This window comes from Camarhynchus parvulus, chromosome 1, assembly GCF_901933205.1.
Source record: "Camarhynchus parvulus chromosome 1, STF_HiC, whole genome shotgun sequence".
NCBI lineage: Eukaryota > Metazoa > Chordata > Aves > Passeriformes > Thraupidae > Camarhynchus > Camarhynchus parvulus.
Window position 1 is genome coordinate 96,713,933 of NC_044571.1, and position 18,594 is coordinate 96,732,526.

General features: G+C 40.5%; 2 protein-coding genes across 2 annotated transcripts in view; one reads left to right on the top strand and one right to left on the bottom strand.

Moving 5' to 3' along the window:
• Positions 1 to 5,215, top strand: part of MYH15 (myosin heavy chain 15) — a 42,890-nt gene extending 37,675 nt beyond the window's left edge. The window contains exons 37-42 of the mRNA XM_030944592.1: positions 138 to 263; positions 651 to 821; positions 1,307 to 1,411; positions 2,660 to 2,755; positions 3,265 to 3,402; positions 5,090 to 5,215. Of these exons, the coding sequence (XP_030800452.1) occupies positions 138 to 263; positions 651 to 821; positions 1,307 to 1,411; positions 2,660 to 2,755; positions 3,265 to 3,402; positions 5,090 to 5,107 (654 nt within the window). The 3' untranslated portion in view covers positions 5,108 to 5,215. The remainder of the gene's footprint in view (positions 1 to 137; positions 264 to 650; positions 822 to 1,306; positions 1,412 to 2,659; positions 2,756 to 3,264; positions 3,403 to 5,089) is intronic.
• Positions 5,216 to 6,204: 989 nt separating this feature from the next.
• Positions 6,205 to 17,887, bottom strand: HHLA2 (HERV-H LTR-associating 2). Its single transcript, XM_030944604.1, has 7 exons — positions 17,805 to 17,887; positions 14,897 to 14,990; positions 13,474 to 13,794; positions 12,766 to 13,026; positions 10,675 to 10,965; positions 8,590 to 8,681; positions 6,205 to 7,704 (listed from the first exon to the last, which is right to left on the bottom strand). The coding sequence occupies exons 2-7, from the start codon at positions 14,958 to 14,960 to the stop codon at positions 7,678 to 7,680; spliced, it is 1,056 nt and encodes a 351-aa protein (XP_030800464.1). The 5' UTR covers positions 14,961 to 14,990; positions 17,805 to 17,887; the 3' UTR covers positions 6,205 to 7,677.
• Between the last annotated feature and the right edge of the window lie 707 nt (positions 17,888 to 18,594).

The following is an 18,594-nucleotide window of genomic DNA, read 5'->3' on the forward strand; positions in this document are numbered from 1 at the left end:
TCCCAAATATTGCTCTGAGTAATCCAGAAGTGGCAAAAATCAGGAAGCCTTGGTGTGCTATGGTATTTAGAGGAATTGTCTCTAATCATCACTTTTCCTCCTTTTCCACTATTCATTTGGGGAAAACTTAATAAAAGAACACAAGCCTGATCAATCAAAAGAAGAAGCTGGAGGGTGACATTTGCCAGATGCAGAATGAAGTGGAAGAATCACTCCAGGAGTGCCGGAATGCAGAAGAAAAAGCCAAGAAAGCAATCACAGATGTAAGTAGGCTGGTTCCTTGCTCACTTCTTTTCATACCACAGCATCTAAGGACTCTGTAGTGTAGTGAATGTCACAGGCTTACTTGTAAGCATTGTAAACAAGAACCCTAGTGGTAAAGCACAGGGATAAAGAAAACAAGAAAAGGGGAGAGGTGGAATCTTAAATAAAAGCATTAGAGCAGAGAGGGGGAAAAAGGCCTCCAAGGTTTTTCTGTCCTTCCATTTTCTCTGTCCAGGCAAGGTATGCACACAGAAGGTATTCTGTGGAGCTTTGGCTAGAGTGAATAATCCAAATAAGGGATAGCTCAGGACTGATCTTCCACCATTTATTCTAAATCATAATCCAACAGCATACGGGATTTCCTGTAAAATGTGGTTGTTTTTCAGGCAGCAATGATGGCTGAGGAGCTCAAAAAGGAGCAGGATACTAGTGCTCATTTAGAGAGAATGAAGAAGAACATGGAGCAAACCATTAAAGACCTCCAGAAGCGACTGGATGAAGCAGAACAAATAGCTCTGAAAGGTGGCAAGAAGCAGATCCAAAAACTGGAATCCAGAGTAAGTTTGTGATCCAACTTCAGACCACTGCCTTCTGCTTATAGAATTGGCACCACATCGGCTGCCTGATAAGTTCATAGAAGCCGAGAAGGGGTAGTATGGACACTTTCCTCTGTTTCACAAAATGCAGGTGAGCAGTCCTTGGAGACATGCTTCCCCTTCATTATCCAGCTATGAACTGCTGACCAGCAGATGAACAAAGCCCTTGATTAAAAAGTAATTAAAAGCCCCAACACTTAAAAATGGCAAAAGTGTCTCCCAATGCTTGCTTTGGTTGAACATTTTTAGCCTTTGCACATGTCTGCACCTCTGACTGATGGTGCAGCTGGAATACTTTTATGAAAAAACAGAGTGCAAAGGTGACATTTTGATCTCTTCCTGAAATTTGACAATATGGAGATACCTAGCGTTTCTTGAACTGTGAACCAAATTATGTACTGCTTTACATATATGTAGCATAATGGCAAGTTTTTCCTTTTTTGCAGGTTCGTGAGCTGGAGAATGAACTTGAGACTGAACTCCGTCGCAATTCAGATGCCCAAAAAGGAGCCCGCAAGTTTGAGAGACGCATAAAGGAGCTGACTTACCAGGTATGCAGTACCCACCAGGCAACTGGCAAGACACATCATTAATAGCCTCAGGGTTACAGTGAAGGAGGATGGATGGCCTTAGTCAAAGCTTTCTGATTGCTGAAGCTTTAGACACAGGAGGAATATCTCCCTATGGCTTCCATCACAGAATGCTTTGGGTTGGAAGGGACCTTGGAAATCATCTCATTCCAATGCCCCTGCCATGTGCAGGGACACTTTCCACTACACCAGGCTGCTCAGAGCCCCACTCAACCTGGCCTTGAACACTTCCAGGCGTGGAACATCCACAGCTTCTCTGGGCATCCTGTGCCAGTGATCATCATCCTCTTGCCTGATTTGCTGTAACTAATGTTAGAAAGCCTCTGTTGCTGGGATTTGGACATTTTTAGCACAGTATTAATATGGAACAGGCTTCAATGTAGACTGTTTACAATGCAAGGGAAGAAAGAACCCAGCTCCCTCTCAGCTGTCCTGCTGTTGCTAAAAGGAGTGAGAAGGACTCAGATGCTCTAATGCCCTGCTCAGTGTAGGGTTGCTGACTCCCAGGGCTCTATTATTGAGCAGCAAGGTCTAGTCTTGAGCCTCCTGCAAGTTTGCTAACAGCTGCTCAGCCTGCTTGGCCTTCAAAAAAGGCCTGCAGCACAGAGCACTTACCCTTTTTCTTTGAACAGCGTTCAGAAGATAAACCCATCCATCTGCCTTAGGAGATTATTTAGCCTCCTACCTGTTGTTTTACTTTGACTTTTGTATGAGAAGCTGGAGGTTGTTTTCTTTAATGCAGTGTGCAGGCAGAATTAGCTGCTCCCTCTGCTTGTGGAGCATGACAGCTTAAACTAGGCTTTTTTAACCAGAAATGCCTGCAAATCAAACTTTAAATTATGCAAGTAACACAGTTCTAGGCTCTCCCTTATCTGTTTCAATAGATAATGACATGCTTTATAATGACAAGCATGCTCCTCACCCCCAAGCAAGGAACTCTGCCTGTGTGTATCTGCACACCTCTAAAAGTGTGTCCACGTAGATGTCTTCCTTTATATACATTTATATTTACACATCTATACATGGGAAGGGTAGTCTCAGTTTTCACCCCTACACACACGTCTTCAATGATGATGAAGAAATTTGGACATGGCTAGTTTGTGCTTTGAGCTATAAGTTTCTAAAATATGGCATCCATAATTATTGTATTGTGGTAGATGCTTTAAGACTTTTTACTCTATCAACACAATTAATGGTGTTTTGATACAGTCAGAAGAAGATAAGAAGAATCTTGCCAGGATGCAGGATCTGATTGACAAGCTACAATTAAAAGTGAAGAGTTACAAGCACCAAGCAGAGGAAGCTGTAAGTAACTATCTGGACCTTTTTACCTCTGAGAGATGTATTGTTCTAAACCTACACTGTTTTATCCATAGAAATTTCTAGTACAAAGACACATTTTGTGCCCATAAATAATTATTTTCATATCCATATAAGCCCTGCATATAAAACTATTTATATTATATATAAAGTAAAATATATAGCATATGTGCTGATTATATTTAAGAAAAAGTATTCCATTTTATCCTAAGATTGCAGTATAATATGCAAGAGAAGGGGAAGAAGGGAATAAACAGCCCTCAGCCCCTCCTAGCCCCTCAGAAGACAAGTTGAGAGCCTCTTAGTTCACTTAACATGGAAAATGCCACTAGAAATACCAACTCTGTAAAACAACAATCTCAGTTCTGCAGGAGGCAAGTGGTGCCCATACAGCTGTTACCTACTCATGCTGAGCACTTTCCATCCCACTTGAAATTAAAAGCTTTGTTTCATGCGGACAGGAGGAAATCAGCTGCACTCTTTTTTCTCAACAGGAAGCTCAAGCCAATCTGTACCTCTCGAAGTACAGAAAACAGCAACATGATCTGGATGATGCTGAAGAAAGGGCTGAAATAGCTGAATCTCAAGTTAATAAGCTGAGGAGCAAGTCAAGAGACATTGGCATGAAAAAGGTATGGTCATATGTATGGGATAGATATGAGTGTTTAACACACAATAGTGGGTCCTCTGTATCTGTTATATCTCTGAAAGTAGACAAGGATAAATTCTTGGGTTTCTACATTTGTTTTGTTTCACTCTGCCCTTTATTTTAATCTTAAGTTAACCCTGTAGGACAGCAATCTGACCCTTAGACAACATGTATTTTCTGTATTTTTGTTGTCATTTAACCTCTGTTCTCAGCAGCAGAAGCAGAATTGGTGATTTGGTGGGTTTGCTTTGGGTTTTGGGGTTTCTTTTTGCAAGGGATATTAAAAGACTCCACCTTTTTTTTCCCCTGATGATGGAGATTTCTATGTATGTAATAGAGCCTGGGTATTACCACATTAGATATTTTAACACTGCTCTTTCAATGAACTTGTATTGATTGGAAGAGCTGGATGAAAAGAAAATATTGGTGATTAGTCACTTAGGTGCTGGGAAGTCATTAGTGATTAGAAATATATTTGTGTGTTTTGCACTTGAACTGAATGGTAGCAGAATAATGAACTTAAGAACTTAGTCTGGAACTGAAAGCAAACTTATCTATGGTTGCCTTGTGGCAAACAGGGCAAAAAAGAGTGAGGTTGTTACTTTTAGGAATGATAGAAAGAGGAGCTGGGTCATTGCTAAATCTATTTCATTTGCAAGTTCAACAAACTTCCATGCTTAACATCACATATGTTTTATGGAGTTGATAGCTCCCAAGCTAAGAAAGGGAGAAAACCCCTTTACAATCTTAATTTCTGCTTTTGTATTGGCCTAATGAAATCCCCCTTGACAGATATAAATTACTGCTGCTCCACCATCCAGAGCAAAGACACATTAAAACTACCTGAATATCTGGTTCATCACACATTTATGTACAATGGAAGCAGTACTGCAATGGAACCTCAAAAGATTTGCTGCTTTTAAGGATAAAGAAATTCCACAGATTTTTCTAAATTATTCTACCCCTACAGAAAAAAAAAATCAAAACCACTATAAACTCATTTAAAGATTCACAAAGCCATGGCATCAAACAAACACTGTACACCATGAGAATAATTTATTTTTTTAAATACTGTTAGGGTTGCTGTTTATTTCGTGGACCTTACTGGTACCCTCTTTCTGCTTCAAAAATGCAGAAGTCACAGAAAAGTGGATGCCTGTTTTTACTAGTCAGATGCTGTTTGCCAACACCAACTGCAGCTCTGGCAGTGGAGCAGAGTGTTGCCAAAAGATGAGCTCAGTGGTGCAGGCAGTGGTGACGACTGTTGTCCCAAAAATCACAACATCTCCTTTGGGGAGAGAAGGGCACTGCAGAGACTAATCCTGCAGCATTAGAAATACCTTGTCTACTGCTACAAGTACCCATTTCCTGGATACTCTGGGGAGTGCGTGTCATTCAAAGCACTATCATCAATTAAAAAAGGATTGTAGAATTCCTTTGCCATCAAAAGGATCTATATAATCTAGAACAAGGACAGGATACCTGTAGTGTTAGCTGGAATAAGATGGCAAATGTTGGCCAGACTGCTGCTAGTCTATTTCAGATACAAACTGGTAATACCAGGGAACAGAAGCATTAGTGCAGCTTTTGTCACTTACTTGTGAACTTACACTAAAACCTCTTGACATTTCTATTTTTAACAGTTGCATACTATCTCAATTGCCTTTCAGGTTCATGAAGAGGAATAAAAAAGTCCAAGCTGACAAATATGAGAAAATACTTGACATAATCAGGCACAACTGAAAGCAGATGTAGAAAAAATAAGCACTTACAGAAATAAACGTCAAGTGAAAATCCAAATAGACTGTATAGCGTATTTCATTCATTTATTTGTGTTTTTATTTTGCCAAGCCTTAGGGATCAATAGAAGATTGCATCTCGCCAACAGCCGACTTCATTATGTTGGAGCAAATCCTAATTGGCAGATCTCTGACAAAATCAAAACTAAGGGCAAATTCAGTCATGCTGCACAGCCTCATGTATTTCATATGCAGATTGTTAAAGCAGCTGTCCTGGTTTATGAACAGTACTTCTCCCTTCACTCTCTCAAACCACACTGCCACTCTCTTGCTCCCCCTCCCCTTCCTACTCCTGGAATGGAATTGGGAGTTGAAAGCACAAAAGGTGAAAAACCATGGGCTAAGAACAATTTCCTGGAAACAGCAATGAGATCAGAAAATTAATAGTAACAACGACAATATTAATTAAAAAAAGTATACAAAAGAGAGGGCGATGCGCATGCAGAAATGCTCACCCTGGACACCTTCTTGAAGGAACCTGCACAGACAGTCCCTCTCCCCACCCCCACCCCCAATGAAGTGGGGTGGCATCAAATAATATTAGGGTTCTGGTCATGTCCCCTCATGGCTATTGCAAAAAAATAGCCCTGTCCTGGCTGGAACCAGGACAGCAGCACAGATTAAACCTGTGGAAGGGACAGCACTTAAAGATGGGAAAACCCAGCTTCCATTTGTCCTGCCCGTAGGACCCTGACTTTTGGAGAAGAGAAAGTAAAGATTTCCATATGAACAGTCAATTTGTAAGTTTCTACTACCACCAGTCAAGGGACTTCTCTTTGCCAGCTGCAGGACAGGCACAGGAGATGGCGTCAAGGGACACCTCCCTGTGGCTCAGAAATAAAGAATTCTTTTCAATCTTGCCTTTAAACAGGGAACTGGTCCATGGTGGTTTAACACCAGCCAGAAAATTAAACTCCAAATAAGCCACTCCCCTTCCCCCCACCCCTTTCTGGTAAGAGAGAGACAAAAGCAGAGACTGTGGGTGGAGATAATTTACTGAAAGTAAAGAGCAACAATGTTAATAACAAAAGTATACAAGAAGAGATGCTTTACCCATACAAAGGTGTTCACCACCTCAACCTAGTTCCATATGGCTACTGGGACAAAGACAAGATGGTGAACACTTTCCCATAGGTCATAGGACACTTTCCCAAGGACAAGATGGCAGCCGTTCCAGTGCTGCCGGCTCCACGTGTTTTTCCAAACTAAGACAAGGTGGCAACCATTCCCACACAACATGTGGCCCCCAGGACAAAAGCAGGCGGGGGAGGCTCCCATAGCTAACATTTCCTATCCCTGAGCCCAAGACAATGGAGAACAATGATGGATAAACCCCCAAAAGCTGGATCGTCCATGTCACACAGTCCATTTTCCAGACCGCTGTGCTAGGCTGTGTTTGGCATCATTCAGCTTCTCACACCTCAGTCTGCCACTGTTTTGTTCCCCACAGCTGTTCCGACTCAGACACCTCTCTCCTCTCCTCTCCCCACCACTGCCAGCCCAGCATGCTCTGCTGGGTTTGGACTTGCCACTGTCGACAGCAGACATGGTCTTTACTTTAAAATAAAATATTAAATTAAATAAAAAACAGTAAGCTCTCTTTCCTTCACCCTAAAAAAAACCCAACCAAAACTCAAAATTTAGGGATTTCTTCTTTTCTGGAAACTTCTTTGTCCCTTTAGGACATCCAATTTTGCATGCTGACTTGTCACAGAACAAGTGGGAGCTTCACAGAAGACCTGCCTTAGCCTCAGATTTTTGGCAACAGTTTAAATTTAAGAAATCATTCTAGCCCACAGCTTCTAAGAATGGCAGATCAGGTCTATTTATAAAATGAGTTATTTATTGAAAAGATAGGAGGTAACACATGAAAGGTCTTAACCTGAGTTAATTCTGACACAGTATAAAACAAAAGAACTACCAGTAGATTACATAGTGCATGATATCAAGCTACCTATATTAAAACTAGCAAAAGAAATACTCAGCCTCCAGAGGAATAACCACAAAGCAGGTGTCCCTGCTCTGAGGAGAAACTCTACGTTTCCAGGAAAATGTGCAGAATATTTCTGCTTTGTGACAGTTTGATATAGCTTATATAGTTTGTAAAGGCAGGTGCCTGTCAGTCAGAATTCCAGTTTGTCTTTCCAGGTAATCCCATGGTGACAAAACAACTCACTACAAGACAGCTCTGTCTGGTTTGAGTTAATTCACCAGTTAAAAAGCAACAGATAAGCTCATGTGGGGGGTGAGATGCCCTGCTCCATGACTTTTCACATACAAGTGTCCATTGACTTTTTTTCCTCCCCATTTGTCTGCTACTGTTGCTCAGAAAATCACATTTCCATGTGGCTCTTACTGTAACTCAAAGGGAAAGGTGGAGGAACTCTTTGTTCTTTTCATCACCAGTCGCAGTAGTGTCTGTGTACAGAGAGATATTTTCTTCCTGTATGTCAAGGTGTTCATATGATTCCTCTCTTCTTTTTTTTCTAGACAAAATAAAAATACTTATAAGAACTACTGATGTGTAAAATTAATCCTCTAGTGGGGGAACAAGAACAAGACACACTCACCATAAAGATAAGTCAGCATTTTCCATTTTAGTTTTTATCTGAGTAAAATAAGCATGCACACAACAGCGCAGAAACATACCTGGTTTTTCCATCTAGCCCTCCATCAATGTAACCAGAGCTGAATTAACCTGTCAACTGTTCCATTTCCTCTGATTATGATATGTTTGACAGCCCAACAGGTCCCAAGATAACTTAATCTTGCTTAAATTGTTTAGACAACTGTATATCAAAGTATATTATCATCTCTAAAGCAGGTTACAACTGTTTAATAAGCAGCATGCAAGTGAATCTCTGTGTAGAGAGAAACATGAAAAAAGACTGAGGCATAATAATTTCAGTTTTCTTTCTAATGTGTTTTTGCTGTACCTCATGGTACCCATAAAATGCCTCCTGAAGCTTACCAAATTCAGATTGTGACAAAATCTTCAGACAAACATGCAAGGTCTGATTTAGGTACTTCCCTTCAATTTGAGTTGGGGGTCCATTTTGGGGAGGTGGTCAATGGATTTCAATCTCCCACTGACAGAATTACCTTTCCCCACTTACTGCTCAGTTCTTTGGACTTTACTCCGGGTGCCCCTTGTCCAGACAGCCCGTTCACATTGGGATTGTCTTTCCTTTTCTTAAAACAGAAGATCAGTATAGCAAACAACGCTAACAATGCAGTTGTTTAATCACAACTGTCTAGCTACAGCTACTGATTATCAATGTTTTTAAAGTTCCAAAGTTTGGCTCAACCCTTATTCAAATCTTGAGGGGCTTGGTGTCTTAAAAAATAAGCACTCTAATGATTGTACATACCTTGAGATAGCAAAGTACCGCTGCTATTGTCACTGCTATTGCCACTGCACCAGGCACTCCTAGCCCAATTTTCCCAGTGTTACCTGAATTTTCTTTAAAAATACAAGTACAAAAAAGAAGGGCTTATTATTCAATAAATATATCAAAGCTATGATTTTTTTCTTATTTATAATCTAAAAGGTATGATTTAGGGAGAAAGAAACATTACAAGGAAACTGAGCCAAGGACAACAGTGTTCAAGTTACATGACTCATAGTGTAAGACTTTGAAGTGATACTTTACTGACTTAGGTGTGACTAGCTGAAAGCAGATTATTTTACTTAATTGTGCTGATAGCAAATTCCATGTGTGCTCATGGGATAGGATTTGACAACTTCTTAATACAAGCCCCATTTAAAACCAATCAACCAGTGTACTGGGCACTGTGTCCAGGTACAGTGCTCAGTGCCATCAGCACTACTGATTTACAGTAGAGCAGCTCTGTAAATGTTATCCAGCCTGGATCATAAATTTCATGACTCCTGCTGCAAAATCTTTGCAACTTTAATCTGAAACATTGCCCAGCTCCATAGTGCAACCATGCAATCCAGGTGGACACAAGAAATCTTGAGATGAGTGAGTGATAACCATGGATTCCACAGGAGATCAAAGCCCACCTAGAAGAAACCTCTGCACAGCACCAAACTGTCAAAAGAACTGCATGGTTCTTCTACCTCAGGTTGTCTTTCCCCTGCTGTGTCTTGTCCAAAGAATTTGAACAATTCTACATTCATCTGGAAACTTCCTATGGATGTCTGGAAAAAAGCTAAAAAATAAGAACTGCTAAAACAGCATTTAATCTAGTCATTGCTTTAGCTTGACTCTGTAACCACACGCAGACCTACGTTTACATCTTGTAAACTCCTTTAGAAGAGCCGCTTTAAGCTGCAACCCTTCCTTACACAGGAGAGATGATTACAAATCTCTTTTTTCCCCTCAAAAGCCTTCTTTCCAGTGGCCTTTGGAAACCCTTCTGATTGCTCAGCAGCTGCTGTGTTATGGCTGCTATCCAACGTGGATAGCCCATTCCCTACTGTCTCCAGCCACTTATCTGCTTTCAGGCTGTGCTGAAAGCCACAAAGGTGCTCATCTGTAGTTATTATCACTTATTCTACCCCCTTTTCTGTTGTCTCTATTTTTCATGTCTTATTTGCTTGGCTTGCTTCAAGTTCTCTTCTTGTTTAGAAGGGGTGTCCTCTATTAGTTCTCAATCTTTTTGGTGATTGTATGTAATTGTGTGAAATGTCTGTGTGCTACTGCTGTATGTGCTACTGACAATGAAATAACTGCAAGTAAGATTTCACAGCTGGGAATTTACTATAGCTCATAAAAACACAGGCATGCATTTAAACATATATATCCCCAGGCCTAAAAAAGGCCTGCTGTGTAGAAGTAAAGCTTTGAAAATAACAACTGTGTGTTCTCAACAAGCTTTCTTCTGCAGCCAAACTTATACCACAAGCTTTGGGCTTCCCATCATCTCTCTGCTACATTTAAAACTATGTTTGCTGTCAGCAGAGCATTTAAGACAGAACTCTGAGAGCCCTGCTGTGTCCTCAGCTATGAGAGCAGTTGGCGGCAACTGAAGGCAGACATTGATTTTGTAACCTTTGCCACAATAACCTGCTGACTGAAAAAAATAAACTTCTAGTCTTCAAATAAACACATCTTTGGTAACTCTCTTTTTTCCAAGCCAACAAAAATAAAATGTCTCTCTTCCACCCAACTGTACCAATCACACCAAATTACACAAAAATAAGGGCATGTTGCATCAGCGCAGCAAGAGCTGGCAAACAGCTGTCACTGCTGTCCCACTACATTCTCACCCAATTCATGTAATGAAGGCTGAATCCATTCACAAAGAAAAGCATCTTCCAGTGGAGCCAATGTCCCTCCTCAAGGGGTATATTCTGAACTCTACAGCTATTTCCATGACTAGTTTTTAACTCATTGTTGTAGTACTGATTCTTTTTATGTAATGATTATTTTTGAGATTGGTCCTCATCCTGGTCCTCATCCTCTGAAACGGAAGGAGGGGCAACTTACCGACATGCAATGTTGTCACAGCAAGTTTTGTGTAGAGAGGTGTTGAAATATTACACAGATAGTCTCCACTGTCGCCTGCAGTAAGATGATCCAACCTCAGCGAAAAGTCACTTTCGTTAACCTGGACTCGAGGCTGATGAGAGTGAGATGTGCCATTGAAGGAGGCCAGGACTGAGGTCACTGCATTTCTGTGTAATGTCCAGACAACACTGAAACTGTCAGTGCTTGCAGTGTCAAGGCCGTGTTCACAAGGAATTACGGTGCTCTCTCCTTCCACCTTAGGCAGGTGGTCTGAAACAGATAAAGAGCTCTCTGCACTTTTTTTGGAAAATACTGTGAAGGTTATTTAGACATTCTGTGATTTTTTTTCTTAGGTTTGATACTATCATGAACAAATACAAAAACATATTTCACAACTTTGATATTGCATTCAAATATCACAGTATGTTTCTAGAAGCATCTGAAGATTTTAAAAACACATGTATCTTACACAAAAATCTAATTGGTATTGGCAATATTTATGAATATCCTTTTTTTAAAAATTGACTATTTTTCCTCTAATTGAGGGGCTCATTAATAGAAGTGATTCAGTCTAGTCTGTGTAAAACAGCAGGAAATTCCACATGCTGGGAGTAGAGAGAAAATAGAACTGATCAGATAACTGCACACCTGAAGCAAAAGGATAAAACACAACATAATTTAATTAAAATAATAAAAAGATTGTATGTAGTTAGAAATAAGTTTGAGTTATGGTGAACTTAAGTACTTTACTTGTCCATGTTGAACATTTAACAATTAATAAAGAGCTTTAAAAAAACAGGAAAGGGAAGGAGAAGGCAGGTAAGTGGAATTAACACCTAATATATAAAATACTAATACAAGACAAATTAACATCATAGCACAACTATGGATTTGACAGCAGGGATTTGACAGCAGTGGTGGCTGGCAGTCAGCTGGAGAGGAAGGTAACAGATTATTTTGACATGGTATAACTACATTGGTTTCTGGGGGGAGGGGGTTAATGAACAAAGGTACAGGGCTGAAAAGTCATGAAGACAAAAATACCAGAACTGTACCCCACACTGCTATTATTGAAACAAAAGGAGAACAGTTTGTTTTCAAAATATTCTACTGAGGGGTTATATGGATGCAGGGAAATGCAAGTATGTGTGTAATGGAATGTATCTTTTTCTCTTGTGGATCAGGCATAGATTACAAAAGAGACACAGTGCACTTGGTAGCTACTATGATGCCATACTTGCAACCTTCCATATTGTAAACTATTCCATGTAAATTAAAAACTGCACTCTTATTCTGGAGCTTATGCAGTGGGTTAGGCACTGAGAGTGTCTGGATACACTTTAGGGGGTAATCTGGATGATGGAAGCATCCATGCACATCTCACAAGAGAACTGCTCTTGCATTGCTCTTCCTTCAATTAAAAATATTTCCTAAGAAACAGGAAAGGTTGAAAACCACCAGTTATCTACTCAAAGTAAATTTCCAATGAAATTCAGGAGGAAGACAAAGCAGAGTTGAAATTTCATAGTCCTGTTTTTCCTTAACTAAAAAACGGGCTGCTGTTCACTAAAATGCAAACTGTTTGCTGCTCTCCATTCCCACAAACCCAGCACTCAGACTGGTACTTAAGGATGCATGTGAAGAGAAGCACAATGAAAGGATCAAGCAGATCATGTGCAGCTAGAGCAGCAGGCAAACTTTCACCTCCCTCACAGAACCCACATATTCTCCAAGGTTTCCATGTATTTTGTCCAATGGGCAGAATTCTTTTATTGATAGAGGGTAAAGTGTGTTTATTAGGCACCTCTTAAAATGTGAACCTGATATAGAAAAGATGTTAAGAGTAAAGGTAACTTACAGAAGGATGAGCTAGCCCCTCTCATTCCTACTTCTCGGAAGCAACTGGTAATGCTGTCTTGTAATCCTAACAAATGCATTTCAAAGAGAAAGGTATATCCTCTTGCACTGTCCCATATCCATGTTGCCCCACTGCAGAAAGACTGTCTTTAGTTTGACTCCGAAGCCAGCTGTGAAATTCAGTAACAATGCTGAAAGAGATCTCATTCCTACCTTGCATTTTCCATTCAGCAGCCCACACTTCATGATCCAAATTAATATGGCAGTAGTAAGTATCTGTCACATTTGTAATATCCTTGTCACTTCTAAGAGAATAGAGAACTCCATTCCGAGTTTCCTCCCGATCTGTCTCTGGGATGGATATACTGCCCTGTACCCAAGATATAGTTGGTGCTGGATAAGTGAGAAAAGCATAGCACTTCAGTCTCCTTTCTGTGTTTGTCTTTTGGTATTCCAGTGCATAAGAAGAAGGAGCTGTAGATGAAAAAATAATTTAAAAAATAAATCTTACTACTTACAAAATGGTTTTTAACTTGAAGTGATCACTCTTTTGAAATACCATTGGGGAGAATGAATATAGCCGAGAACAAAACTTCATCTGTGTTTGATTTCAGAAGAAAGCGTAGCTACTTACAAAGCCAAGATTTGTACAGTTCTGAGAAGCCACATTATGTGTACCACATAATTAGCCCTTAGAAATCAAGGTGCTGTAGGTTATGAAAACAAGTGCTGCACTAAAATTTTCCAATCCATGTTGCAGTATTTCACCAGAGGAAAAATACTGCTGCATAACACCATCAGGCCCAAAAGGTGCTCTGCTGTGTTGGAAGATATTGATTCCATGGGAGAAACACAAGGAAATATGTTGGTGCCATTCCATTTGTGGTGGTGTGATCTAAAGGTTTTTCATGCCTTACTGACCTTTAACTTGTAGTTGCACTTCCACTTCTGTTTGATATTGTGCTGTTCCCACGTAGCAGGTATAAGAGCCCTCGTCAGTCATGGTCAGGTTACTAAGTTTCAAGGAGGCATTTCCACTAGGGATGTTCTCATGGAAAAGGTGTGTTCTGAGTCTGTAATGTGGATCTTGTTCTCCCAGCTGATCCTTCTGCTGGTAGTAACTGTGCACATTTTTGTTCTCTTTGCTCCAGTGAATTACTTCATCATGCCCAGGTGGGAAACGACAAGGGAGGATGCAATCCTTGGTAAACAGCCCTGTTACTGCTTCCTGTTCTGTAAAACCTAAAGCCCATAAGTACAAATGACTAAGTTTAATCCAGTCTACAAGTATATTTCTGCACCTATTTATCCCTGACAAAGAAATGCTCTTGCAGGTGTGCCAACGTCTCTTTAATGACTTTTCTGACTCTGAGTCTCTTGGGACAGCAAGGGTGTCCATTCAGTTTAATCAGGATTATAACACAGAGCTCTGCTTGCTGAACTTCTAATCAGTTTATATAGGAATCCGAAGTAAGCACCTACATACTCAAATCAGCACACTGCCACCTTACCACCTGAGCTTCAAATGTGTTCCCACATTTTGAACCACATCTTTTCCACCTTAGACTTTAAAAGCCTTTTGAGCTGTAGCTTCCTACATGTTCAAACATTCACAGTGCCATGCTGCAATGCCCCATGTTACCAACCACCCTCACACAGTGCCAAGCAGTTGTACCATCACGGGGAAAAAAGACATGGCTCTGCAGCTGATGGGAAGGACAGAACTTCTTGAAACAGCTTTGCCACCACAGATAGGATGAGGAAGCTCTGTCTCAGCCCCTTGAGATAATTAAGATGTGCATTCCAAAAATTGACACACGTGGTAGCATCTCATTTCTGTCAACATTTAAGTTAGGCCTTGCTAGCATACAGGAGAAATTTAAAATCAATCTTTAAAAAAACTGACTGCATTGACTTAGCATCATCACTGACTTCTTGGCCAAGGTCAGACAACCTGTTAGGCTGGTAGTGAGTGCCCAGGGGCAGCTGCCATCTCAGACATTCTGGTCCCACCTCCAGCTCATCTGGCAGAACAATCCAAATGACTTTTCCTTAGTCTTCTCAATGCAAAGTCAGCCAATTTGATGCAAAGGATTTTCAGTCTGCACTGAAAAGCACTTCCTGCTGAGCCAGTGGGGCAGAAACACTGGCAGGTAACAGTCTGGGGGCTCAATGGCCACAGCCATCCATGCAGCCACCTGACAAGCAGTCTTTGGCTTCAGAAGTGTTTTACATTACCCAAAATTGATTCTTTATCTTAATAAACAGTGTCTGAATTCACTAACTCTTCTTAATAAAAATTAAAAATAATGGTCTTCTTTATTATTTTTCAGCTACAACCTACCCCAAAGTGTAGCACTGATGTGAAATACATAGATCATGACATCTGGTATGTTCTGTCCTTTCATTTCTTCATTGGTTTATAGATTCAGGTCAAACTGGCAAAATAAAAGCAGGGGATAAAACCTGTTTAAATGCAGATAAAAGACATGTCCATATATAATTTCCTTTCTACAGCTTGCAAAGGACTATAGGCCTTTGTATCATGTTTTTTGTTTGCAACAGACTTGGTATAGATTTTTGACATTTAAGTCATTCATTATGTGATCCTCCGCATTACATAGTAGTGGAGGCTCACTCATTACCTTGTAGCCCCTTGCAGATTGATGCTTTATTTTTAATAAACAGAAAGTGTTTACTATCAGTGTTGTTGCAGGGCTAGGGAATATTAATCTTCTTCATTCCTGAACAGGATACCAAGGAAAACTGGTCAAGTCAAATTTGCAAAAGTATGTAAGATATCCCTTGTCAAGCCTGATTTTCTTTACTTTTTAAAATATTTTTCTGATTATTGCAACATTTGACGTTCTGGGGTGGAAAATTTGATTGTATTTGCAAATACTGCAGATATAGAGAACTTTTCACACTTTTCACGCTTTCAAAAATGTATGCATGGAAATTTAGGGTAGGAATGCAAAGGAGGAGACTCTCTCATCGTATCTTCTGTTTTGTCAGACAGCAATGAACTGGAACCTCTCATGCGTAATACAAAAAGAATAACCTTACTGTAACTATTACCTGAGTGGAGGAAGAATGCAGTCTTATCCTAAAATACAGCATACCCCAGTGGAGAAATTACCTCATGAATCAAGTAACTGGAAAAGACTTCAATAGATTTTCCTAGTCTTTTTTTTTTCTCCCCAAAAGGCAGCTATAGGTACCATTTCTAACTGGTTCAAGCCTGGTTTAGCCAGGCTTGCTAGCCCAACCTTTTAGTATTATGAATAATTTTGACTGGCGTCTGAAACTATATTTGTGGTGGACGTGAATCTTAAATCCTAAAGATTTTTGAGTATTATTTCTTTTGAAAAGGTAGTGTGCTTGTTTTATGTATTCTCACTATTCTTTTAGGAGAAAAAAACAGAACAAAACAAAAAAACAGAGGCACCAAAACATTAAATCTGAGGCAGAAATAGATGCAATGGTAAAATAAACATTTGATATATAATTTTGTTCCATGCCAGCAACAATTACCAGTGTCTACTTTCTTTACCCCTTGCACTGGCAAGTGGGGCACATCATGTTTTATTGTTTTTTTTTCTTATTTACCTATCACTTCCAACTTGATCAACAAGATATACTGTGCTTGATGTTTGAATTTCAGAAACTGCAATCAGTGCTGTATTTCCCTTAGTGAGGGATCTGCCATGTTTAATTGACATGTCACCTTTCACTGGCAGTGATGCTCTGAGAGTAACATAGTTCCAGTGGTACCTCTGTGATGCCTTTGGGGGCTGCATGGGCAGTGCACACTCACTCCCACCTTCTAGCTGTGCCCCATAACCTGCTCCAAAATACAACAGCTACAACTACTTAGCTGAAAATTTTCATGTTCAGCACAAACTGTAGCTTTGGATCTTCCCATCAGAGAAAAATGTATGCCGGTCTGTAGAAAAATCTGAGTGTAGGTTCTGGCTGGTCTTTTCAGCAAGTTCTGGAGACTTACAGGAATAAAGTGTCTGTATGCTGATAATTAGAATCACACTGCAAAGTACTGAACAAACATGCAACCAACAAACAACGCCTGTTTGTCACAGACGTAAGTGGCACAACCAAGAAGTCATGCCCTAAGGCTTTGTAGTGAAATATCAATATGAAATAATGTATACAGACAGTGCACAAGTAGAATTAAATTCACTGTAGTCATGTTAGTTACTGATGGTCTAGTTTTCAGGAGAATTATTTCATACAGAATCACCACAGGCTCAACTGGAAAACAGCTCAGCCAGGGTTTCTGAGAGCAAGGCAAGGTGCTAAAATGCATCTCCAAAGACATACTGAACAGCTCAAATAATGGTAGGGGGAATGCTGCATTTGCTTTGGCCACTACAGGAAACAAACACATGCTTTCTCTTTCTTGGGTTAATCAGTGACCAAACTGTATCCAAGTATTTCCCCATTTTTGAACTCTGCAGTCCAGCTGAAACCTGATCAGGCCACTCCTGCAGCAAACAGCCATCGGGATTGGTGGCTGTCCAGGGTACTTTGTGACCTCTTTGAGAGCAGGTATGCATATTGAAATATCCTCCTTTCAAATAAAATTTATTTATTTCTTAGTACAAAGGATTCTGATTTATTTCTCTTCAATGCAACTTAACAACAACACATTTCAAGCATATACACACACTTACAAGGACTGGGAAATACCAGAAGATTTTCATTTTTACCAACAAGCAAACAAGAAAAACAAACATGTAAAATTCTCAAAAAGACATGTTAATCACATACTGCTAAAATCTCCTGCCACAATGATACCAGCTTTCTAGAATTTCCTCACTGAATCTTCAGATGTCCCACAGTAAAACAGAGAAGTCATTCTCTGCCTCCCCACAATGAAACCCTTACAACTTAAATGCTAACTCCATACTTCAGTTGTTGAGAAATACTCCGAATGGAAGAAAATTTCCACAGTCTCTCTCCCTGTTGATCTTTGCCTCTCTCCAGCTGTACTCTGACCCACCCTCATGGCTCAGGACTCAAGTAACTAACAAAGAAGTTCGTGCAGTCCCCTTAAGGGAAGCAGCTGTTTTTACAGTGACACCTACGATTCGACACACGCAAAGATTTCACATATTTTATGTTCCCTTCTTCGGGCTTAAAAAACTTTTTCTCTTAACCATTTCTTTTGCCTGGCAAACCCAAAGTCCCTGCAAGCTGTAATGGAGGAAACGAGCGAGCAGTAAGAGGCTTACAGCAGTCACGATGCCGCTCCAAACGCGCTCGGGGAGGCAGCGCCAGCGCCAATTCTCTTAGGGGCAGAGCGCAGGAACCTGGTACCAGGAGCGAGGCTCAGGAGAAAAAGAACGTAGGGTAAAAGTAATCATGACACTCTTACCAAAAAGCTGGTCATCTGAAACAACAAGTAGGTGCCTAGGGCTGCCTGCAGGGTTAGGCAATTATTTTATAACAGTAATTTTCTAACAGTGACTTCTTCTCTCTGGACAATTCAAGACTTGTCTGTGCCATCCGGTTTCCAGCAGAACAAAACTACTCAAGTATTTTCGGGAAGAGGGCTTACAAAAAACCCCAAACAAAATGAAGGGAGAAGTGGCAAGAAGAGGTGTGTTCCCTCAAAGACTTTGGCGGTGCTAGGAGTAGACAGGCGAGGTGTGTCTTGCATTCACAGTCATTTCGGTTGGAAAAGACCTCTGAGATCATAGAGTCCAACCTTTGACTGATGAACTTCTCAACTAGATCATGGCATTAAGTGACACGTCCAGTAGTTTCTTGAACACTTTCAGGGATGATAAGGTACCTGGGCAGCTCATTGCAACGCTTGGAAACCCCTTCAGTGGTGAAATTCCTCCCAATATCCAATCTAAACGTCCGCGGGCACAGCTTGAGGGTGTGCCCGCTTGTCCTGTTACTAGATAACTGGGACAACTGACCGATCGCCACCTGGCTACAACTGGTAAGGTCTTTCCTGAGCGGCTCCTCATGGGAGCTGCACTTCACACCCTTCACCAGCTCCCTCTCCCTTCG